Raw genomic sequence first — 25,780 nt, 5'->3', positions numbered from 1 at the left:
TATATCCCTACCCCTAGGATTTCAAAAACCTTTTTCTAAATCTTGAAATGTAACTTTACATACAAAATAATAACAGGATGCATCATCACAGTATAAAGTACTTAACATTTTGTCTTTATCTTAGCAAGAGCTTGGTAAATATTGTGGGTAAACTGGGGTTAATTTAATAGATCACCTCTTAGTCTTATAATTCCTGTAGCAGAGGGTAAACTAGCTATTCTTGGGTGATGAAACAGTTACTGATATGATTCTTGAGTGCTCCAAAGTCATTAAAGGACATCAGTAAGTATAAAGTGATCACAACTGCTTGAGGTGAAAGCTTGGATAAATGCTCTCCCCTGAGAAAGTCATAATAGTAGCAGATTTCTCCTGGGCCTGAAGGGTTAAAAATGATGATAATTACTTTTTCATTATTCTGGTATAAAATTATGAGAACAAAATATTGTAGCAAATACTAAATGGACTCACTAAATTAAAATGGATAAGTCATTAATTATGGCTTACCTAGATATTAAAATAGGAACTCCTAAATATTAACCTCAGTTCAGCATAAATTGTATAATTATAATGATTCACATATTGTAAAATCTGTAACTCCATTTTAACAGTATCATATTTAGAATTTTGGGTTTGGTTTTGTCCCTGTTCTATATGCCTCTGTCATCATGCTGCATATTTAGCTGGAAAATGGGACTTCCTAAGCAAGATTTTTAGCTTTGAACAGCTTATGAGTAAAGAATATGAAAATGAGGTTTTAATTTATTTTCTGAGGACACACAGATAAATACTCATCAGTGCTGGATGAGGTATTCCTGGTTGGCCTCCCTTCCCAGCATGCAGAGCTTTTCTGGACCCCAAATTCTATAGGGGATGCACTTACTAGTAGACCTTACAGCCACCCAGGGTGAGAACCTGCGAGTCCTGAAGAGATTTATATTACTGTATTTCTTTGATTCAAACTAGTCCTATTCTACTGAATGCAGGCTATGATAGCAGCTTATCTTTTCCCCTAACTTGTATTGTTCCCTTTAGAGGTGAGCATTTTTTTCTCTATGTGCTTAGGCTTTCCATGGCTCATATAAGAGAGAGTTCAAGTACTTTCTAGAATTTAAAGTGAATATCATCACATCTGTTCTCTGATTGGTCTGTGTTTACTTCCAATGAATATTTTCTTTTTCACTCATAAGGAAGTCTCTGAAAGATTGAGGATTTGATTCTGCATTTTTTTAAACTTTCTCCAATCATCAGCATTAGATTCAGTAAATTCTTGACCATCACATATAGAATGAACTAAAGAGATGATGAAGTAGGAAAAATTGTAAAAGATTTTTCCCTTTTATCCTCTCTCCTGAGCCAGGATTGTACTCTGGTTATTCTCTTGCTACACCTGTAACACATTTTTCCCTTTTTTGTCTACCTGTTTATTTCTACCTTTTTTTTAAGTTTATTTATTTATTTTGAGAGACACAGAGACAGTGTGAGACAGCGTCTCATGACCTGAGACGAAACCAAGAGTCAGTCGCTTAACTGAGCCACCCAGGTGCCCCTGTTTCTATCTTTTAATCTTGAGTCTTATTGAGGGCAAGGACTGGGTTTTTCTCTTTGCTGCCTATGGCATAATAACTGACATAAGAGATTCCCAGTAGATGTATACTGTATGTGTAGACACATCAAAGTTGCATCAAATGTGAATTTGAGGGAATTATGTTCGCTTGAATTCAAATTAAAAAGTTTACTCTTGTTTTCTTTCTTAAAGAGATCTAAATTTGTTGTCAAAATACTGTAACAATTTTTCATGCTCTTGCCGTTTTAGTCAAATTAACGTCTAAAACTACTGTTTTCTTTTGCTTTACTCTAGAACTGAACAATGCCACAAAAACATTCTTTACTAAAGAGTATTTGAAAATAAAACAAAGCTTTCAGAAATCCAGCTCTGCAAAATGGCCGCTCCCAAGCTGCAGGAAAGCATTCCATCTTTTTGGAGGTAAGGAAACGAATGCAAAAATGTTTGGTAACTTTGTCTAAGGTCTCTTTTTAAAGTGATTTTTTCCTAACTAAAATGTTAGGGGAAACATTTCTGCATTGGTCAGGTTTAAGTAAGGATTTTGCCAAGTATCTTCTTGCTGAAAGCATTAAATATAATAATAATAATAATAATAATAATAATAATACATGAAGAAAATAGAAACTGTGTAAGAGCAAAATTTGAGAAAAACACATGATTAAAGTACTTTGCCTTGCTGTCAATAACGTTTAATATGATGTTTAATAGATGAATGAAATTCACCTCAAAAGTAACAGATTTGACAAAAGCTGTATTTGACAAAAGCACTAGTATTCTTTATAAAGATCTTGAATAATTCATTATCATAGGTAAGTTGACTTAGTTTTATTATTTTACAGTTGTCCCACAAGTTTATGACAAGTAGCAAATAGCAGAGACTTGGTGTACAGAGCATCTCACAGGTACACAATGGAATAGGAACACCAGTTTCTGGGTTCAGGTTTAACTAGCTGAGTGACCTCAGAAGTGTCATAATAACCTCTTCTTTTGTTTTGATTTTCTCGTATGTAAAATGGGAGTATATAAATGTGTGCAACTGAATTAGTATAGTTGTAAGGATCAAAAGAGCAAATGGGAAAGCACATTCTAAATTATAACTAACTATACTACAGGTAGAAGGAATTAGCAAAATAAGGGCAAGGAAATTTCTGAAACCTTTTTTACCTTTGAGAATTTGTTACCGTGGAATGATAATCATACAATATGGACATAAAATATAATTTCTCCTTTAATAAAACAATGACCAGAGCATAAAATACTGTGTGGTTTTAGTATTTACCACTTGTGATATTATGGGATCTGTTTGGAAAGCTCCAGATAGGATCGTCAGGGAATGGAGCCGGGGAGCTTCTACAATAAGACCTAAAAAATCAGTACCCCACAACATAAACCAAAAGGAGATAGAAATGGAGCCTGTATGGTTGAGGCAAAAAATAAATTGATTTATGAAATCCCTGAGGTACGAAGAAAGTAGTTTAAGGACAAATACAATTTTATAGAGCAGTCTGAATGAAGAAAATAGTTGAAGGACATTTTACAAACATATGCTATTTTATAAAGTAGTAACTGTAGAAACTCATCCACAAATTTGGTATAGACACATTTAGACATATGAAAGCAAATATAAGAAAATGAATTTTCTTGAAAGATCTCATCCCAAAGAAGAGAAAATTTAAAGGATAACTTGTATGCTTTAAAAGATTCCTTTGGATCCTACATACTGCTGTGCACACAAATTTTAAAAAGAATGAAGCACCTTTCTGATAACCCCACAATTTCCTTCACCTTTGTGTATCCTGAGATACTGAAGCTGTAATTTAAACACTACCTTCTTTGTGATTTCATCATATTTGTCCTCCCCGTAAGAGTTCCACAGAACTTAAGTTGTTAAAAGTTTTTACGGAGGAGGTTCAAAGTAGCTTTGTTATATAACCCAACTTAAGAAATATATTACTATCAGAAAAAAAAAAAAAAGAAAGAAATACATTACTGTCAAGGGTCTGTGGAGCTAAACAAGAGTTGAGCTGTCAGGCTCAGCCAAAATTGAAAGAGTTAAGCCTTTGATCACTTGGTGCAGTGGTATAAACAGGAGTCTAAAACTGGAGGAAATGCTGATTCTCCTTACCTCAATTCCATTTTGGAACAGTGCACTGATCCAGATTCAGGCAGATCAGCACACATGTCGAGATCATCTGACTAATGAGGGGTCCCTAAACAAAAGGCAGTGGCAGTTTTAGCCCTGAAGGTGTTCGTAGGGGGAGGGGGGAGGGGTGGCAGTCAGCTAAAAGCAGAAAAGCACTGGGTGCTACTTAAGGGGGCGGGGTGGGGGGGCGAAGTGTCTTCAAGTTTCCCTGTTCTACCCCTTTTAAAGGGGTCCCATTAGAGGCACCTGAACAAGCCTTCTGCCCACGGCCTCATAGAAAGAACCTAGGAATGCCGGTGTTGGGCCTCGGGATGTAAATATGTAAAAGAGCATCACTGGCCAGGGAGACATAAGGGCAGTTTGTCCTGTAAAGTCTGTCAGATAAAGCTCTGTGTTTGCTTATGGTCAGGCCTGAAAAACCATTCATAGGATTTTAATCATAAACCAGACTCCTTATTTGTCTGTATTCCTGAATCACCTTCTGTCCTTTTTGTTTACTTCGTGTTCCTCTGAATTTTGCATTATTTCTTTATACAAGTACACACATGTATATTTAATCAATGCTATTTACTTTTGCTTGTTTTTTTAACTTTGTAGTGGTAACAGTATATATAAACTCCTCTACATTTGTGTTGTCACTTAGCATTATATTTCTTGGATCCATCCATTTCAGTCCATTATATGAATGTGGCACAATCTATCCATTTTCCTGTTGATCAACAATAGAGTTAGCCAGTTCTTTATTATAAACAGCTGCTATAAACTTTCTTTTCTTGTCTACTGGAGCATGAGAGTTCCTCTAGAATAAATGTGGGTAGAATACTTCTGGGTCATAAAAACACATTTTTACCTTGATTACCTAAACCAAATCATTTTCCTAAATGCTAGTACTGATTTATCATCACCTTTGTCTGCCACATTCGGTGTTTTCAGTCTTTGAGATTTTACCAGTCTGATAGGTATAAAATGGTATCTCATTGGGGTTCTAATTTCAATTTCCTGATTACTAATGGGGAATAAACATAGCTTTATATGCATATTGGCAATTGAGTTTTTTTCATCTGTGGAATCCTATATAAATTTTGTCCATTTTCCTATTGATGGTATTTTTCCTGTTAGTTTTTGAGAGTTTTAAACTATTTTCAGAGCATACTCCTTTTTCTCTTAATAATATGAATAGCAGCTATCATTTCCCAGTTGTGGTTTGTATGTTCTCATTATGATCTCTTTAATAAATTGTGGCTTCGCATTTGCTTCATCATCTTTCCAGTCTGTATTATCTGCCTTATGAAATTCTTCTCTATCCCCAGTGTCATACAGGTATCTTCCTGTATATTTTTCAAATAGTCTAAAGGTATTTGGAATTGACTTGTATTGTTGTTTTCTAAGTTTTGTGAGGGTTTTTGTTTGTTTTGCTATATTGTAGATAGGGATTCAATAACTTTGGCCTTTTTTCCTATTTACTTTAGCTACCATTTGTTGAAAATAATTCATCATTTCCCCACTGATGCACATTGCTAGTCTGTCATATATTAAGTTTCCATGTATGTGGGTCTATTTCTGAGGTCTTTATTCGGTTCTCTTGGTCTTTTTGTCTAATTCTTGGCCAAAACCATACTTTTTATTAAGTATAATTGAAATACAATGTTATGTTACTTTCAGGTGTATAACATAATGATTTGACAATTCTGCTCTTGGTTGTCTTTTTCCTTTGCCACTTTAAATACATCATGCTATTCTCTTTTGGCTTGTAAAGTTTTTGCTAAAAAATCAGATGATAGCCTTATGGGGTTTCCCTTGTATATAATTGTTTTCTTTTCTCTTATTGCTTTTAAAATTCTCTCTTAATCATCACTTTTTGCCATTTTTATTAATGTGTCTTGGTGTAGACCTTGTGGTTCATCTTGTTAGGGGCTCTGTGCTTTCTGGACTGGGATATCGGTTGAGAAGTTCTCAGGTATTTTTTTCTTATTCCTCTTTCTCTTTCTCTTCTCCTTCTGGGATCTCTGTAGTGCAAATGTTATTATTCTTGATAAGGTCACAGTTTCTTTAATCTGTTCTCCCTCTTTCTGCCAGTCAGCTTCATTGCTTTCCAGTACCCAGTCTTCCAGATTGGTGATCCGTTCTTCTGCATTAACTAATCTGCTGTTGATGCCCTCTAGTATGTATTTTATTGAATTCATTATTGAACTCATCAGCTCTGACTGGTGTTTTTAATATTGTCTGTCTCTGTATAATTTCTCAATGATTTCATCCACTTGTGTCTTAAGTCCAATGAGTATCTTTAAGACCATTAATTTTTTTATTAAATATTTTATTTTAATTCCAGTGTAGTTAACATACAGTGTTATATGAGGTGCATGTGTACAATATAGTGATTCAACAATTCCCTATGTCACCCAAGTGCTCATCTCAACAAGTACCCCCCTTAATACCCATCCCTCATTTCACCCATCCCCCACCCACATTCCGTCTAGTAACCATCAGTTCTCTACAGTTAAGAGTCTGTTTCTTGTTTGTCTCTATCTTCTGTTTTTTTGCTTTTGCTCATTTGCTTCCTAAATTCTACATATGAGTGAAATCATATGGTATTTGTCTTTGTCTGACTTATTTCACTTAGCATTATACTCTCTAACTGCATCCATGTTGTCGCAAATGGCAAGCTTTAATTCTTTTTTTATGGCTGAATAATATTCCATTGTATATATATATACCAACCACATCTTCTTCATTCATCTGTCGATGGACTTTTGGGCTGCTTCCCTAATTTGGCCATTGTAAATAATACTGCCATAAACATAGGGGTGCATGTATTCCTTTGAATTAGTGTTTCTGTATTTTGGGGGTTGATACCCAGTAGTGTAATTACTGGATCATCGGGGAGTTCTGTTTTTAACTTTCTGAGGAAACCTCCATACTGTTTTGCACAGTAGCAGCACCAGTTGGCATTCCCACCAACAGTACAAAAGGTTCCTTTCTCTCCATATCCTTACCATTATTTTTTTCTTAAGTTTTTGGTTTTTGCCTTTCTTACAGGTGTGAGGTGATATCTCATTGTAGTTTTATTTTACCTTTCCTTGATGATGAGCTATATTGAGCATCTTTTCAGGTTTCTTTTGGCCATCTTTATGTCTTCTTTGCAGAAATGTCTATTAATGTGTGACCATTACTTTTAATTCTTAATCAGAAGTACTGCTTATCTCTGATTAATTTAGCTCTTTTACTGTGATTTTATTTATTGTTCTTTCATTTGGGATATATTCTTCTGTCTCCTTTTGTCTCACTCTCTATGTTTGTTTCTGTGTATTAGGTAGTTCACCTGTCTCATGATATGGAAAGTAGTGTCCTTGTATGGAAGAGGTTCCATGATTCCCTATAATGCAATTCCCCCTGGTCACCACAGCCAGGCACTCCAGGAGTGTCTCTTGTGTGGGCTGCATGTGCCTTCCTATTATGTCTGAGCCATGATTATCTTCAGCCAGCTGCAATGACCAGCTTTGCTTGCTGTAGGCACACTGGGCAGGGTTTGCTCCTTGAGTGGTTGAGAGGCCCATGTGCCGAACAGGGAGCTTATTGGGAGGTCGGTTAGCACACAGCCTAGCCATCTACGGTTAGCCTCTCTGCCATAGCTGCAGGCCTACTGGAGGGCTGGGTTTGTTCCCTGTAGAGCCAGCTAAGAGGCCCAGTGGCAGACAGTGCAGGCATAGTGGTGTATGGGGTTATCTCCCTCCCTTTCCAGGGCAGGATGCCTTTCGCAGTGGCACCATTTTGGCAGGGGCCGCCTGCAGGATGTGTTAGGGCTAGAGCTGCTTTGGACGAATGCCTGCCAAGGGAGATGAGTTGGATTGGACAGGTTGGCAGGGGAACGCTATGGCAGGGCACACAGTGCCATCAAGGTAGATCAAGAGTGTAACCACTGGTTCCACCTATCTAGGCTGGTGGAGAGGAAGAGAAATGGTGACCACCAGTACTTCCGTTCCCTGACAAATCCACAGATCCCTGCCCCTCTGGCACACATTCTAAGATTAGTCAATAAAACTTCTTCATGTATACCCCAAGCACTTTTCAAATTGCTGCTTCTGTGCTGTGTCTCAGGGTAAATGATTTAGTTTGCTGGCCTTTTAAGGGTGGGGACTCAGTTTTCTATCACCCTCTGGCTCTCTGGGGGAGTTAAGCCCACACTGATTTTTAAAGCTGCCGTATGTAAGCCCTGCTAGTTTTTAAAACTAAATATTATAGGGAGTCATCTTCTCAGTGCAGGACCCCAGTGCCTAGGTTGCCTGGCATGGGGTCTGATCCTTTTATTCTCTATGCTTGTGATGTCCCTTCCATGTGTGGCTGGTCATGCAGGGACTTTAGTTCCCAACAATGTCCACCCCTCCTATCCTTTTCAGTGTGACCATCTTTCTAGTTTTAGCTCTGGAAGGTCTATTCTGCTAGTCCTCAGGTTGTTTTCAGGGTTAGCTGCACAGATGGAGTTGTTATCTCATCATGTCCATGGAACAAGGTGAGCTCAGGATTCTTTTTTTTTCTTTTTCTTTTTTTGAAAGAGAGAGAGCACTAGTTGGGGGAGGGGCAAAGAGAGAGAGGGAGACCCTGAATCTGAAGCAGGCTCCAGCCTCTGAGGTGTCAGCACAGAGCCTGATGCAGGGCTTGAACCCATAAACCATGAGATCATGACCTGAGCCGAAGCTGGACGCTTAACCAACTGAGCCACCCAGGTGCCCCTGAGCTCAGGATTCTTTCTCCACCCTTTTTCCAAAACCTCAGTATTGTACTGTGTTAGTTACTAAAGCTTTATAGTAAGTCCTGATGTCCCCTTTCAAACTTGTTATGCTGTAAGAGTGTCTTGTTTTTTGTGTGGGCTTTTTGTGGGGTTTTGTTTTGTCTTGTTTTTTGGGGTTTTTTTTGTTTTTGTTTTTTGGGTTTTTTTTGTTTTTTGGGTTTTTTTTTTGGCTCTTTGAATTTTAGAATTATCTTGCCAAGTTCTATGTAAAATTACATTGGATTGAAGGAGAGATGTCTTATTCAATGTATGGGTCAATTTGTAAAGAATTGACATCTTATAGCAATAAACAGCTCTCCCTGTCTACTAACTAGTTTGTAATCTTCTTTTATTTAGATCTTCTAAATCTTTAATACCATATGATAAAACTTTATAATTTTCTTTACAAATGTCTTAGACATCTTTTGGTTAGATTTATTTCTATGTACTTGCTGTGTTGTTGTCTTCTCCTTTTCTGAACCTTGAGTGCAGAGTTGGACCAGTTGTACTTCTTAATTAACAGCATACTGTCATCTCTAGACCACATTCATTGGTTTCCTTTTATCCCCATATTCTACTTCCCATTAAGTTTGGTTTACCTTTTTGTTTGTATTCTTATATAATGTTATGTTATTTTTTATATATTTCATATATATATGAAATATATAAAGGGTGCCATTCATATATTTTAATTAATGGAGATGGTATTATATATTGCATTCTATTTCTTTTTTTATACCAAGCTTTTAGATCCGTCCCCGTGGCTATGTGTACCTCTAATCCATGGGTTCTAATTCATGCTCTCCTAAGGTGTGTGTCTACCACATTTTATCTATGCACTGACTGGAATACAGAATACTTTCTACTCCCTGCCACTGCATATAACTTTAATGAATATCCTAATGTGAACCATGTGAATATTTATTTAGTATGTAGAATTAGGAGCAGAATATCTGCATCATAGAATATAAATACACCTAACTAGAGTAAATAGTGCCAACAGTTCTCCCAAGTGACCAACATAGATATCTGTTAACAGTGTGTGAGGGTCGGGAAAAATTAGAACTCTGGAAAATGACAAATGTTAGCAGAGTAAAACTTAGGAACCCTCATTATTTTAATTTTTGTTTATCTGATCTCTGATAAGTTGAAATGACTTCAAATGCTTGTTAGTCTTTGGGATGCTTGTTTTTAAAATGCTTTGCTCATTTTTCTAAGGGGGTTTTTGCCTTTATCATTTTTCCCAAATTTCTTGCATATTCTAGGTATTAATTGCTGATCAACTTTAGACATTACAGATTTTTATCCCATTTTATTATCTGTGTATTATTTATGTTGTCCTTTATTGAAAGAAATACGTTGATGCAATTAAAACCACCCTACTTTTGTCTTACTGTGTTTTGAAGTTCCCACATCACAAATGTTTCCTCTTAAGGTTTTTTTTTTATATATATATTAACTTTATAGTTTTACCTCCTCACTTAGGTCTTTATATAGAATCCACCCCTTACATTGTATTACAGAGTATTCTATCTTTCTTTAAATAATATCTCACTTTTCTGAATATTACACAGTGGTGCTGGGTTTTTAAAAATTATTCCATAATTATTGTTGTATAAAAATGCAATTGTGTGGGATATTGACTTCATATTTAACAACCTTCCTAAATTATGTTCACTCTCATTACAGGGTTTGGAGAGCTTTCAGTGAAGACAATCATATCTGTCTTATCTGTAAATAAACACAACTTTGTATCTTTCAGTCTAATACACTTTTTTCTCTTTTATCTTTCCATACTTTCTGAGCTAGGACCTCTGTTTGATTTTTAATAGGAAAAGTGATAGCAGCATTTCTGATATTAAAATATGCACTTTTAATATTTACCAGTAAATAGAATGTTGCTCTTTGTTTTTGGTGGATACTCTATATTAGGTTTTAAGAAATTTACCATCTGTTCCGAATTTGCTAATAATTTTGTCTTGAATAGATTTTTAATTTTGTGATTTTTTTCAGCATTTCTTGAAATGATTATAATGGCTTCACTTCATCAATCTGTTAATGCATTGGATTCCATTAATAGATTTTAATAGGTTTTCTAATGTGAAGCTGCTGGTGTATTCCTGGGGTAATGCAATATGATCATTTTTGTGCACTGCTAGACTTGGTTTGCTAAGATTTTGGCCGAGATTTTTACATCTATATTTATGAGTAAGATTACCTCTGTTTCCATTTTCAAAATATGTTTGTCAGGGCGCCTGGTTGGCTCAGTCGGTTAAGCGTCCGACTTCAGCTCAGGTCATGATCTCACGGTTTGTGAGTTGGAGTCTCACATCTGGCTCTGTGCAGACAGGGTGCAGCCTGCTTGGGATTCTGTCTCTCTTCCTTTCTCTCTCTCTGCCCCTCCCCCACTTGTACTCTGTCTCTCTCTCTCTCTCTCTCTCTCTCTCAAAAATAAATATTGAAAAAAGTTTGTCAATTTCTTCTTGAGTCATTTTATATAATTTATCTTTTTGACAGAAATTTGTCCATTTTTTGTTTTAACATTTGTTAACAAAAAGTTATTTATATCTTTTCATCTCTCCTGTATCTAAAGTTGTTTTCTTTATATTATTATTATTTGCTCATGCCCTGGGTTTTTTTCTTTTTTTTTTTTTCCCCCAATCTTGCTAGATAATTTTCAAATTTTATTATTCTTTTTAAACAACAAATTTTTAAAATTGACTCTATTGTATCTTTACTTTCCCCTTCATTAATCTTTGCTCTTTATTACATCCTTATTGCTGCTCTCTTTGGATTTATTCTATCCTTTTTATGACATATTAAGGTGGCTTTTTAGGTCATTAATTTGTATCCTTTTTACTTTAAAAATTTTTTAATGTTTATTTTTGAAAGAGAGAGAGAGAGAGAGAGAGTGAGAGAACAAGCAGGAGGGGCAGAGAGGGGAGGGAGACACATAACCCGAAGCAGGTTCCAGGCTCTGAGCTGTCAGCACAGAGCCTGATGCAGGGCTTGAACCCACGAACCATGAGATCATGACTTGGGCTGAGTCAGATGCTTCAATCCACTGAGCCACCCACCTATCCTTTTTACTTTTTAAGAATTATTGTTTCAGGCCATAAATTTCCTTCTCAGTGATCCTATACATTAGGATCATATTTGAAAATTGGAGTCTGTGATTCCCATAGTTATAGCACCCTCCTCAATGTGCCATGCCATCCTGCTATGTTAATGGTTTCCCTAAGACTCTTGAGCCTAGTTTTCTGAGATCAGGAAGAGGAAGTAAGGTGGGAGAGGGATCTTATGTGAATGAATACACATTCCCAAAGATGCCTTCGGATCCACAAAATCCGTGCTGTTTCCACAAAAATAAAACATTTTAACATAATTTTAGATTTACTAATCAATAAGGTTCATATAAACTCTTACTGAATTCATTCAGCCATGTCGCTAACTCACACTTAATAGAGTAGACCCGTTCCTTTTTTCCCTATCAAGTAGTGTCTTGGAAATATTGATGAGTTAAGCTAACATGTTTTAAATAAAATGTTTTTTTTCTTACATGTCATATTTTATGCATGTATACATAAAATGGGTAACGTGGAAAGGAATGGAAGTATTCTAGATAATATAAAGCTGGCACTTTATATCTGCTGTCAGGTGCTGGTTGTAGTGATGACTGTCAGTCATTGTTCGCTTAGCTGAAGTGTCTACCATTTGCATGTATTGCATCCTCAGTTTATCTTATCCGGTTGGCATGATTTCCAGCCATGCCATGTTGCTTGGTTCCCTAAGAAACCACTTTTGCATAAATATACATGTAATGCTAACCAGCTAAGAGATTTTACCAAGATCTTTTGCAAAAAACAAAATTTCCATGCTCATTTTTTTTCTTGGTATACTCAAGTCAAAGAAATGGAAAAAAAAAGTCATGACATAAAACTCTATGTCTTAATCTCTCTGGCAGTAATAAAAACATGGAGCTGAAATTCAGGTGTCTGAGATCTCTTTATGACAAATTCATCCATTTCTTGTAAAAGCCTGGGGATCTATTTATGACAAATGCATCCATTTCTTGTAAAAGCCTGGGGAATTATTTTATTTGGTCATAATTTTATCCGATGGTGTTAGAATAATTCTGCAAGTCTACACATGCTCAGTATAAATGAAGGAATATCCACATGGAAAAGAATGCTTATCTCTAATAGAAAACAAAACAATACATGCTCCAGCAGCAGGAGTTTGAATATAACCCAGAAATCTTCTTTCTCAGAAAGTTGGAGTTAAGTCAGAGAAATTTTAAAATAGGCTACAGACTTGGTGCTGCCTTTTAGCAGAAAGTGCACTAACCTTTACATTTCCTCTGAAACTGGAATAATTTTATTCACAAGGTAATTTTTTGAAAGATCTTACATCCAAAGTATCTTTTCCTTTCTGCTTATTTTCCAGTGGCAGAATCAGACCCTGTTTTTGCTGTAGATTTACTTATGAGTTTAAAATTTATTTCAGAAGCCAGCGAAGTGTCAAAGCCTGACAGTATCATAAACTACTTTAAAAATAACTAGCTATATACATTCCCATTAAAATGTAAATTATAGATTATAAGGAGTTAGAGAGGATACATAATGTAACTGCTCCAGCCAGTACAAAATGACCTCAACAGTCACACTCAGAGATGACTTCTGTACTTTGCTTGCCTGATAGGGAGCTCACTACCTGTAAAAGGAAGTTTGTACATTTCACCAACTCTATCAGACAAATCCCTTTGTTGAATAAAATCTGCCTTCTCACAGTTTTCTTTTATTGGTTCAGGTCTGTCTTAATCTCTCTTCATGGAACTGTTCTTAAACTATACAAAGACACATTTGATGTTGTTTGCTAGTCTTCATTCCACACATGAAATATCCACATTCCTTCAACTTCCTCATGGAACCTGGTTTCTAGGTCCTAGTTGCTTGTTTCAGAGATAGTAACAGAACTGGAAACTATGCCCTTTGGAAACTAGATACTAATAAAATAAACTGAGGATGAAGTATCTAGAGGTAGTAGTTTTTTCAGGGGAAGGAACTAAGATCGACAGAATCATAAGTAAAACTACTACTTGATAAGAGATGTAAAGTGCTAACTCATGATTATTTAGAATACTTCCATCCTTTTCACGTGACCCAGTATTATTCAGCTGTTGGGTCAATGAATCCATGGTCTCTATGTAAGGCAAAATAGTTCACTTTGGCATTGAAATCAAAATTAGAACATCTTTTACTTCTATATTAAATTAAGAATCCAAATTAATTAAAATACAAATTGTACATTTTGTTCAAACATCACCATTTCATAGTTCTTATTTTGAAAACTACCAGCACTTTCATTCTCTCACTCTGTCTCACCTCTCTCACATGCACACACACAAATTTCATCCTGTTTATCATTTTGCATATACATAACTTGCTTTAATTCCCTATGAAGTTGGATGTTGGCAGACAATACTACCTTCATTTACAAACACTTGGATATATAACATTAATGTATACATATTCACATTTAAAAACATTTAAAACCTACCCCCAAAGACCACGGGACATCTGAAATTAGCACTAGAGACAAATTCTCATGGTGGTTGCTGCACCTAACCTTGGCCCTGATCTGAGAATTTTAAATGCTTTTTCTAATACCAATGCATTCCATAACTACCATGCAGAATATATGACAAGAAGTTAAACTGCTGAAACATGAAGTAAGATGATTCTGGTACTGGATGGACACTAGATTTTTTGAACCTCTGATTAAGCTAGAGAGGAAGTAAAGGAGCTTAGCACAGCCAAATTCAAACTGGATTGTCAATGTCTAATAAATGGTGTTATTTAATTATAAAAAAAGATTTCAGCAATGTTGAAGTGTTGCAATGTTTGACCACTGGATGACTGCTTTGTTGGCGCAATGGGCAATATATGTATTGACTGTGAATCATCCTGGGAATCTGTGGTCAATTTTGGAATAAAAAATGAAGATTAAGGAGGTGGACCTTAAGAGTGGTAATGGAAAACTTAATCCATCACTGAGATACCTAATGATCACTTTAACCTATTCTATGATCACGGTGTGTGGCATAGTCTTATGAGTGACGACAGAGGTAGGCAGAGAACTTAAAGGTACTCTGAGGATGATTCTGGGTCAGTGCAATGGCTGCAAGTTATTGTTTGTGTTTTATTACACCTTTTATCCCAAATGATCAGAAAATGTGAAAAATCTTAGTAAACCTCTACTGTTTTATAGACCTGTCACATATTTGAGATACAGTGGCAAAAGGGGATGCAGGGCTATTCTCTCTTGGTTCAGCACTGGAAGAATAGCAATCTCATTTGATCATAAGCAAAAAAATGGATGTGACAGATGAAGACCAGATTCAGACCACAACAATGAGAAAACAGCCGTAGAACCCTGAAAAATAGCAGGAATAGATACAAGTCAAGTTTATTATTTCTGGTAATGACAGCAGTGGAGATTTCTTCTTCTAGGATACAGAAGATATAAGAAGGTATAGTAAAAAATAATAAATGATGGGAAGAATCAGCCTCACCGACAGCATCTTGGGGGGGAGGGATGATAAATTACAAAAATCATATTAATAAATCAGAGAGCTATGGAATTTAAGAAAGCAAACAGAATTAAAATTCCAGTGTGGACAAAGTCCCCCAAGAAAGCTAATATTGCCAGCTATTTGCATGACTGGGAATATTTCCTAAGTCTGGGAATTACCTCAGGATCAGTCTTGCCATAGGCAGAGGAGGACTCTACTAGGAGTAAGAGAAATGAGCAGAGGTTTTGATAACCATATGGACTGACATGTCAGAATGGAAGAAGAGTCCAAACATTTGGCCAGTTTTCCCCATGATCCATTTGCTAAGAGCTGTGGCAGTACTAGAGACAAAGTCGTTGGCACCAAAAAGCAATTTCCTGCAGTTTTAGAGTTTAACAATCGAGTCATAATATAGAAAGGGATCGGCAACAAATCCATAATAAGAATTCTCTTTAAGACATTTCCCTTATTTTATTGATTTTATTTTAGTTGTAATTCCAGCCTAGTTAACATAAGTGTTATATTAGTTTCAGGTGCACAGTATAGTAATTCTTCGGTACCGTACAGTGCTCATCACTATACATGCCCTACTCTTGATCCCCTTTACCTATTTCATCCACCCCTTTCTACCTCCACTCTGGTAATCGTCAGTTCCTCATAGTTTGGAGTCTGGGTTTTTTCGCTTGTCTTTTTTTTCTTTGTTCATTCTTCTTTCTTAAATTCCACATGAGTGAAATCATACGGTATTTGTCTTTCTCCGACTGACTTACTTCACTGAGCATTATACTCTCTAGCTCTTTGCACATTTTTGTAAATGGCAAGATTTCATTCCCTTTAATGGCTGAGTAATATTCCATTGTATATGTATACTGCATCTTTATCCATTCATCTTTCCATAGACACTTGAGTTGCTTCCATAATTAAGATATTGTAAATAATTCTGCAGTAAGTATACAGATGCATATATATTTTTATTATATGCATAATATATATATAATATAAAAAATGAGTGTTTTTATATTCTTTGGGTAAATACCTGGTAGTGGAATTACTGGATCAAATCGTAATCCTAGTTTTAAATTTTTGAAGAACCTCCATACTGTGTTCCACAGTGTCTGCACCAATTTGCATTTCCACCAACAGTGCACACGGGTTCCTTTTTCTCCACATTCTTGCCAACACTTGTTTCTTTGTTTTTTATTTTAGCCATTCTGAGAAGTGTGAGGTGGTATCTCCTTGTGGTTTGGATTTGCATTTCCCTAATGATGAGTGATGTTAAGCATCTCTTCATGTATCTTTTAGCCATCTGTATTTGTCTTCTATGAAGAAATGTCTCTTCATGATTTCTGCCCATCTTTTAATTAGATTGTTTGGTCTGGGGATGTTGAGTTGTATCAGTTTTTTTATATATTTTGGATACTAATCCTTTATCAGATATGTCATTTGCATAGAGGTTATCCCATTCAGCAGGTTTTCTTTTAGTTTTGTTGACAGTTTGCTTTCTGTGCAGAAGCTTTTTATTTTGATGTAATCCCAATAGTGTATTTTGCTTTTGTTTCCCTTGCCTCAGGAGACATATTCAGAAAAATGTTGCTATGGCCAATGACAGAGAAATTACTGCCTGTGCTCTTTTATAGCATTTTTATGGATTGAGGTCTCACATTTAGGTCTTCAATCCATTTGGAATTTATTTTTGGGTATGACATAAGAAAGTGGTCCAGTTTCATTCTTTTGGATATAGTTGTCCATTTTTCCCAATACCATTTGTTGAAGAGATGGTCTTTTTCCCATTCCAAGTACTATGATGAATAAAAGTGTTTGGAGTGGAAATCTTTGTCTTGCTCCTGATTGTAAGAGAAAAGTTCTCAGTTTTTACCATTGAGTATGATGTTAGCTGTGGGTTTTTCATATATGGCCTTTATTAGGATGAGGTATGTTCCTTCAAAACCTACTTTGTTAAGGGTTTTTATCATGAATGGATGTTGTAATTTGTCAGATCCTTTTTCTGCATCTGTTAAGCTGATCGTATGGTTTGTATCCTCTGTACTATTTTCGAGGTAGACCTGTATTGCTATAAACATCTCTCTTAGGACACCATTTGCTGAAACCCAAAGACTTTGGACCACTGTGTTTTCATTTTGATTTGTCTCCATATATATGTCTGTTACTCTCTTCTCTCATGGTCTGTGGGCTTTCCTTAGTGAAATACCTGATTCCTTTTTATTTTTTGCATATCTGTCACTGGTTTTTCTTTTATGGTTACCATTAGGTTTGTATATAATATACATATAGCAGTCAGTATTAAGTTGATGGTCACTTAAGTTTGAACCCATTCTGATTTTTCTCCCACGTTCTAGGTATATAGTGTCATACTTTACATCTTTTTATTTTGTGAATTCCTTGACTGATTTTTGTAAGTACCCCTAATTTTACGGTTTTTCTTCCTCCTACCCTTCTTATTCCTTCTTATGGTCTTTCCTCTCTACTCAAAGAATCCCCTTTAATAGTTCTTGTAGGGCTGATTTAGTGGTGGTGAATTGTCTTAACTTTTGTTTGGGAAATTCTTTCTCTCACCTCCTATTCTGAATTATAGTCTTGGTAGATAGAATATTCTTGGTTTCAGGGTTTTTTTCTTGCAGCATTCTGAATATATCATGTCATTCCCTTCTGACCTGCAGAGTTCTTGCTGAAAAAGTCACTATTTGTCTCTTGTTCTTTTTAAAAATCTCTTTATCACTACTTTTTGCCATTTCAATTACTATATGTCTTGGTGTGGAACTCTTTGGGTTGATTTTGTTGAGAGCGCTCTGTGCCTGTGGGATCTGGATTTATGTTCTTTCTCCAGATTTGACATGTTTTTACCTATTATTTCTTCAAATAAGTTTTCTGACCCCTTTTCTCTCTCTTCTCCTCAAGAAATCTCTATAGAATGTGAATGTTATTATGCTTGATAGTTTCACTGAGTTCCTTAACTTACTATTTTTTTTTTCTCTCACCTGTCAGCTTGATTGCTTTCCTTTACTGTCTTCTCCAGGTCACTTAGCCATTCTTTGGTTCCTCTAATCTATTTATTCCATCCAGTGTGTATTTTAAATTTCAGTTTTGAGTTCTCATCTCTAGTTCTTTTTTATGTCTTCTATGTCTTTATTATGTCTTCTATCTCATTGATATCCTCCACATTTTTCTCAAGTCCAACAAGTATCTTAATGACAACTATTTTAAATTCTCAATTGAGTATATTACTTATCACTGTTTTATTTAGCTCTGTTGCTATGGTTTTATCCTGTTCTCTCATCTGAGATACATTCCTCTGTCTTCTTATTTGTCTTATTCTCTGTACACTCTGTTCTGTGTGTTAGGAAAGTCCGCTACATCTCTTGCTGTTGAAAGTACTGAGCTTATGAAGAAGAGGTCCTGGAGTGCCCTGCCGTGCAGTGTGCCCTGTTCACCAGAACCTGATGCTTCAAGGGTGTCTCCTGTCTGTGCTCTGTGTGTCCTAGTATTGTGGCTTCTGTCTGCAATGGCTCTCTATGCCTGTTGTGGGCAGCGTCTGGTCCCAGTGGTGTTAGTGGGCCTGTCTTGGGCCACACTGGGCTTGAGTTGCGTCAGCCCAGGCATTTGCCAGAGAGCTGGTAGCACCTAACTACAGAGTGCTTTCCCTGTGTTGGTGGGGCCTGCAGTCTGACCAGATGTCCCCAGCCCTCTGCTGGGGCCGCAGTTAAACTGGTGCATGTGCCTGTCTCCCCCACTCCCCGAGGCAGGAGTCACTTTGGAGCGGTGCTGGCTTCTGTCAGAGCTACTGGCACACTGCCAGGTTTGTAGCACTGCTTTGGGTGGGCTCTGGCCAAGGAAGTATTGAAGGGGTCAGGTCCACAGGAGAACATAAGGATAGGGCCTGTGGTGTTAGCAAGGTTTGTGTGGGTCTGCTGTGGGAGGGGACTTGGAGTAGCTTTAGTAGACTCCTAAAGTGGCAAGGCAGGAGGGGGTGAGTGTGCAGGAGAGTGTGGGGGCAGGGCACACAATGCCAACAGGGTCCACTAGGAGAGGGCACGTGCAGCTGCACAGATCTCCTGCTGAGGCCACCTGGGTTGGAGGGGTAGATCTGCAGACATGCACAGGGGCAGTCCACTCTGGTCGTTAGTAAGCTGCGTGGACAATGTTTGCACTGTGCCAGTTCCCGCAGGTGTCAGTGTATCGAGGCTGCAGGGAGGTAAAGAGCACCCGCCAGGTCTTTTGTTGTTGGAGAAGTCTCCCAAAGATCCCTGCCCCTTCCACACATGCTCTGAGGTTAGTAAACACACCTCCCTCCCATATAGCCCATGGGTTTTCAAAACTGCTGCTTCTGTGCTGTATCTCAGTGGGGCTGTTTGTTTTGCTGTCTCTTTAGGAGTGAGGACTCCTTTTCCTCTACCCCTCCCAGCTCTCCAAGAGCTGAGCCCACTGATTTTTAAAGTCCCAGGGCTTAAGCCCCAATGATTGTAAGAACTCATGAAATTATGCCCCTCTGGCTTTCAGGTGCAAATGTTGGGGAGATTTGCCTTCCTCATGCAAGTTCCCTGTATCTGGGGTGTCTGGTGTGAAGGTCCGTTTCTCTCCCCATTCTGGACCTGCAGCATCCCACCCTCCCACAGATAGTCCCACAAGTCTGTTTAGCTTTCCCCCATACCTCCACCTTTCCTACCCTCTTTGATGTGGCCTCGTTTCTATGTTTAACTGTGGAGAGTCTCTTCTGCCATTTTCTGGATTGTTTACCCTGAGGTGTTATTTTTAGTTGTATTTGTGCGATGAGGTGAGCTTAGGCTCCTCCTACTCCACCATCTTCCCCAGAAGTCTGACACTTCCCTTATTTTAAACATTTTAGGAAAAAAGTCTAAAGAGTTCCATTTACAACCTCTGAAAAGCAGACCTTTCAGGTTAGCAGAGATGGAGACCTACTGAACTCTTAACTAAAATACCAGAGGACCATGCTTAAGGAGGAGTGACCTGAAAAAAAAAGTACAAATCTCCTGTAATCGTGGGGCTTAGGAGATAAAGTACCATTAAAGGACTCAGCATGCAAAAAAAAAAAAAAAAAAAAAAAAAGTAGGATAGGCCTTGCCCTTAAGCCATTTGAAATCAGAGGGAGACTATATGTGAAAGCTGCAACCTAACTTCACCTCCACTCCAGCTTATTAACTATTGGGTTCCGGTGATCAGCCCCTCACCCTATCTGCTTGACAAGAGTCAACCCTCTTGGGATGGAAACTCTATCTACTTCAGTCTCCATGAATCATTTATACAAAAAGAATTATGAAAAAAAAAAAAGAAAAGAATTATGAGACATGCAAAGGTTAGGAAACTGTGACCAATGATCAAGAGAGGAAGCAGGAAAAAAGGAGTAGATCCCCAATGATCTAATGTTGGAATTAGCAGACTAGGACTTTTAAACCAATGGGCCTGGGTGGCTCAGTCAGTTAAGTGTGCCACTCTTGTTTTTAGCTCAGGTCATGATCTCACAGTCATGGGATTGAGCACCATGTCAGGCTCTGAGCTGAGTGTGGAGCCTGCTTGGGATTCTCTCCCTGCCTCTCCTTTTGCTCCTCCCCCACTCACACATGCATGCTCGCTCTCTCAAAAAAAAAAAAAAAAAAAAAAGTAGACATTTTCAGTAGAAAATGGAATTTTTTTTTTTTTTTTTTTTTTTTTTTGAGACAGAGAGAGACAGAGCATGAATGGGGGAGGGGCAGAGAGAGAGGGAGACACAGAATCGGAAGCAGGCTCCAGGCTCTGAGCCATCAGCCCAGAGCCCGACGCGGGGCTCGAACTCACAGACCGTGAGATCGTGACCTGAGCTGAAGTCGGACACTTAACCGACTGTGCCACCCAGGCGCCCCTGAAAATGGAATCTTTAAAAAACAATCAAAAAGACACTGTGGGAGGAGCCTGGGTGGCTCAGGTCATGGTCTCGTGGCTTGTGGGTTAGAGCCCCTCGTCGGGGTCTGTACTGACAGCTCAGAGCCTGGAGCCTGCTTTGGATTCTGTGTCTCCCTCTCTCTGCCCCTACCCCTCCTTCCCTTTCCCTCCCCCCCCCCCCCCCGCTCTGTCTCTCTCTCCCTCCCGCCCTCTCTATCTCTCAAAAATAAATAAATGTTAAAAAAAAAAAAAAAAAAAAAGACACTGGGAATGGACTATCACTAAGCCATATGTTATTAGTGGCCCAGGTCTCAGAGTCATTGCCTTGGATTGGCATATTCTATTTTCCTTCCACTTCTGCTTCCTGCACTCAAATATAATGGGTGCCCTTGCATTCTATCTCAGAACCCAAGGAGGACCTTTTTAACCAATCCACTATACTCGTTCTTTCTAACTTTTATAGGTTTTATGATACAAACCTGGTATACTTCTTTGACTTCTACTTCATCCATGGATCTGGGCTGATTAAGTGGCCTAAGAGATCAGTCTATAGCCTTAGTTCTGCATCTTAGTCTGTGTACAGATCCCAGATCCCAAGTTGAAGACAAGAGGAAGAAACAAGAAGCCCATTTTTCTTTAATCCAGTTTACTATAGCCCCGGATTTGTGAAATTGCCTGGTGATTGTATTAATGAAGCCATGTTGTATTTCTCATTTGGCTAGTGATCCATTCACCAGAATCTAGATAATATAATTTACAAAGCATAGCTTACTCATCTTCATCTTCACATACCTCCCCATAGAGGATCATCTACCTGAGTTTACCTCCTCCACACTTCTAAGTTAGGAAAGCAGTCAGAGCTTCGAAGTCAGGAATGCCACATTGCAGAACCCCAAGAAGCACCTTTTATGTGGTTGTGTTTTGGAAGGGTGCTCCCTGGAGTTCTGCAGTGCACAGCATAAGTGGACATGTGTAGCCACTTCCTATCTTGTGTCTTTTCATGATAAACAGGGCTTATACTTACACTTATGGCTGCTTGACCCTTAGGACAGTCTCTCCAATGAGAAAGATAACTATCCACAAGAGTATTTCATGCCTGTGTATACTTAAGCCTCCAAGCATAACTTTATTAAAAGGACGATAATAACCTAGAGAAAAATAAAGTAACAAGAAAGTGCTCATTAAATACAATTAATTTAAAATGTATTAATTGTAGATGGATTGAAGAGATAGAATCTATAGTCTCAACAATTTCTTAATGAATTTATGCTCACTGCTCAGCTATAAATGATTTGAAAAGTAGAATTTCTCTGTAAAATTGGGGCACATCCAACCAAGAACATTCATACCACCTGTCATGACAGATGCAAAATAGAACAAATTATAAACAGTTTGCTTTTCCTCATATACGATTGTGTAACTATCTACCATTTACTCATGTTTACTGACCAAAAGCCTTCCATGGTTCATAAGTTATTTTAAGTGTATATAAATCTTATAAACTTTATTTCAGACTAACAAAAATTCTGAAGTTATGGAAGGAATTTTTGTGTTTTTTTCTTTTTGCAGAGTATTATATTTGCATAGATAAATTTTTTTTTCAAAATGACATAAAATAACCAACTTATAGGGGATTTTGTTTGTATCATGTATTGCATGGAGAAAGTAAACTGCAAACTAGTAATACTCATTTCAGTCTGTCAAGTGAGCATTTAGCTTGATTATACTAATAAAAAAGAACTTGCAAAAGAGCTAACCATCAGCATTCGCAATCTTAACACAGAATTTCAGGAATTGGGCTATTTAAAATAGATCAACTACAAAATAAGACCATTATTATGAAACAGAACTTCTCATCTAGGAAAATCCCCAGGTCGTCAACGGACTTGGACAGATGAAAAATACTTTTTTTGTGTGTGAAGGAAGAGAAGAGCTAAGGTTTTGCTTTGTTTTGGGAAGCAAAACAGTCTCTGGTATTAGTTTCTATCACACTATGACCTTGAACAAATCCTGCTGCCCTAGCCATTTCCCAGACTAATTAAATCAGAATCTCTGGAGATGGATCTTAAATATTGATATTTAAGGCTCCCCAGGAGAATCCAATGTGCAGCCAAAGCACCAAAGTTGAGGTCCATTGCTCTAGAAGCTGCTAGGACCTGTAGCTATATAGCAGTACCGACTTATGGACTCAGAATGGAAAGATATCTAAAAAGGTCCTTTTATTTATTTTCTGGCTTCCAAGCAGTAACATATTCATAACATTATGAAGAGTAGATTAATTAGATGGCATACAGTGCTATAAATAAAGGAGATGAATGGTGTTTGTCTTACACTGAAATGACATTAACTCTGGCATATTGTAGTGATAGTTTAATAGCCCATGGCAGCTGTCCATTTGTTTTTGATAGCAAATACAAACAACTGAAACTACAGTGCATATTAAAGAAATCTGCAAATAATTGCACAAATTAGAGTTTAGCCAATATGTTGAGAGCACTTCTTTGAGGAAAATGCCATGGCATTTGGGGAGACCATAAAGTAGTTTAATGCTTCCATATTGTATCCAAGGCACTAAGTCTATTTGTTTGTTCATCTGTAAAAATACATATATATATGTATGTATGTATGTGTATATATATATATATATATACACACATATATATATATATACATATATATGTGTATATATATATATATGTTTAAAAAATATACTTGTTAAAAGATGAAATTGGGTTGAATTGGCTATCAAGGTAGTCTCAAATGAGAAAACAAATTCCAAAACGAGAAAAAAAAAATTTCTAGGGACGTTCTAATTTGTTCCTTTGGGGACATGACGAGTATGCTAATAATCTGAAGATAAGCTTGAAAGTTCCAGATCGCTTTTGCCAGCTGGTGAAACAACTGCCATGATTTACTATACCATAGGAGCTGTAGCTGCGTCTTTTATTTTGGCAGTGCACATGAAGTAGAAGGACTTACTTATTATGGCCTAAAATAGGTTAATATTAAATGAGAGATATACCTACAAATTTTAACAGCTATTAGAGTATTAGCTCATTAAAATTAATAGGATAATATGAAAACATTGTAATGTTTCCGGATTTATAATTGGATATTGAAAACTTTCAAATGCCTGAACAGATTAAAACTTCAAATTTTTCCTTTACCACAATCAGGCTCATGTTACAATTAACCAAAGCAGCCTGAGATATTTGAAACTGAAAAACTTCACAACTGTAATGGTAGTGAAATAGTTTTTATTAGGCAAGTCCTCCTCTACATACATGCTTTAACTTTTCTAGGATTGCACTGAAATGATTCAAGGTTGGATGGAGATATTTTAGGTACTGTTTTGTGAATATTTCTCTTATCTTGGTAATACCATAGAGGTGCTTGCTGTATGATGTTATCACTTAAAATATATGCTCTCCTGCATTTCTGATGGGCTGAAATACTTGATAGGTAGAGTAAATACAATGCAAGGTTGTCTATAAATTATAGATTTTATAGTAGGATCTGATAATCTAAAAAGATTTGGTTTCTGTCCTGTCATTTTTTTCATTATTACATTTAAATATCCTTTTCCCTGAAATAGAAAAGAGAGGAAATAATAATATGGCACAGGGACTGCTTTTTCTTTTGTTGCTTTTTCTGGTCTGTGAAAATGAAAGACTCTAAGGATAATTTCTCAAAATATGCCAAAATAAATTTAAAGAGACTAATTAAATAACCAGAAACTGAGTTCACTCAGAAATAGGTATTACGCTTTCAGGTTTTTATTCTGCATTGCTTATGTGGTATGTCCTAAGAGTTCTCACAGAACAAAAAATAATAAGGTTACTAGTTCATTTTTAAGAGAGCTTGTACAAACATGTAGTGGCCAAATATGAAGCTTTTCAAGCTAATTTGGTATGACTTCCTGTCACATGGGTACTGATTTGCCAGGAATACTAGCAGAGCCATGAAAAGGTAAGATGAATCAGAAGCAATAGTGCTTTTTCTAATTTTCTAAAGCAATAGTGCTTTAGTTCTGAATTTAATCACCCATGGGTCATTTTCCCAACTCCCTATTTTGTTTCAAAAAGTTAGATTGCCAAATGAGTGACCCCTCTAGTGTTTCTTACAAGGACTCCCATTGGTCATTTGGTCAGGACAGTTCCTCACTGTATAAGACTAAGTCAACACCACTGAACAGGACACCTGACCAGAAGTTGATCCTCACATTTATTATAACAGAAATGCCCTCAAATATTTCCAAATGTCCCCCAACATCACCCCATGGAGGCTACATCTAGATTCAAACAAGAAAGGTTGCTCTGTTTTCTTCAGCATTATTGACATTATTGACAAAAAACTATAAAATATTTAGGGTAAAATGTGATAATTTGATAAATATATACATTGTGAAAGGATTCACAACCCACCAACAATTTATGCAGCCATCACCTCACCGATTTTTTTCTTCGATGAGAACATTTAAGTTCTACTCTCTTAGTAAATTTCAATTACACAATACAGTGTTAGCAACTATAATTACCATGTTATATATTAAATCTACAGACTTAATTCATTTTATAACAGAAAGTTTGTACCCTTTTACCAGTCTCTCTCTGTTTCCCACACCCCTCAGCCCAGTGCAACCACTTTTATACTCTCTGTTTCTGTTTTATTTTGGTGGGGTTTTTGGTTTTGATTTTTTTAACTGAAGTATAGTTGACAAACAATGTAACATTTGTTTTTGTATACAGCATAGTGACTTCACAAGTTTCTATGTTATGCTGTGTTTATCACAAGTGTAACTATCGTCTGTCACTGTACAGCACTATTAGAGTACCACTGACT

General features: G+C 37.0%; 1 protein-coding gene across 3 annotated transcripts in view; it reads left to right on the top strand.

The window, feature by feature from the left end:
- RNF180 (ring finger protein 180) overlaps positions 1 to 25,780 on the top strand; it is a 209,986-nt gene that overhangs the window by 146,375 nt on the left and 37,831 nt on the right. For all 3 annotated transcript variants that reach the window (XM_019414328.2, XM_019414330.2, XM_019414329.2), the window contains one exon: positions 1,859 to 1,984. In XM_019414328.2, the coding sequence (XP_019269873.2) occupies positions 1,859 to 1,984 (126 nt within the window). The remainder of the gene's footprint in view (positions 1 to 1,858; positions 1,985 to 25,780) is intronic.

This window comes from Panthera pardus, unplaced genomic scaffold, assembly GCF_024362965.1.
Source record: "Panthera pardus isolate Hobbes unplaced genomic scaffold, ASM2436296v1 HiC_scaffold_2, whole genome shotgun sequence".
Taxonomy (NCBI): domain Eukaryota; kingdom Metazoa; phylum Chordata; class Mammalia; order Carnivora; family Felidae; genus Panthera; species Panthera pardus.
The sequence above is the reverse complement of the archived record's forward strand: the minus strand, read 5'-3'. Positions and strand labels throughout refer to the sequence as shown.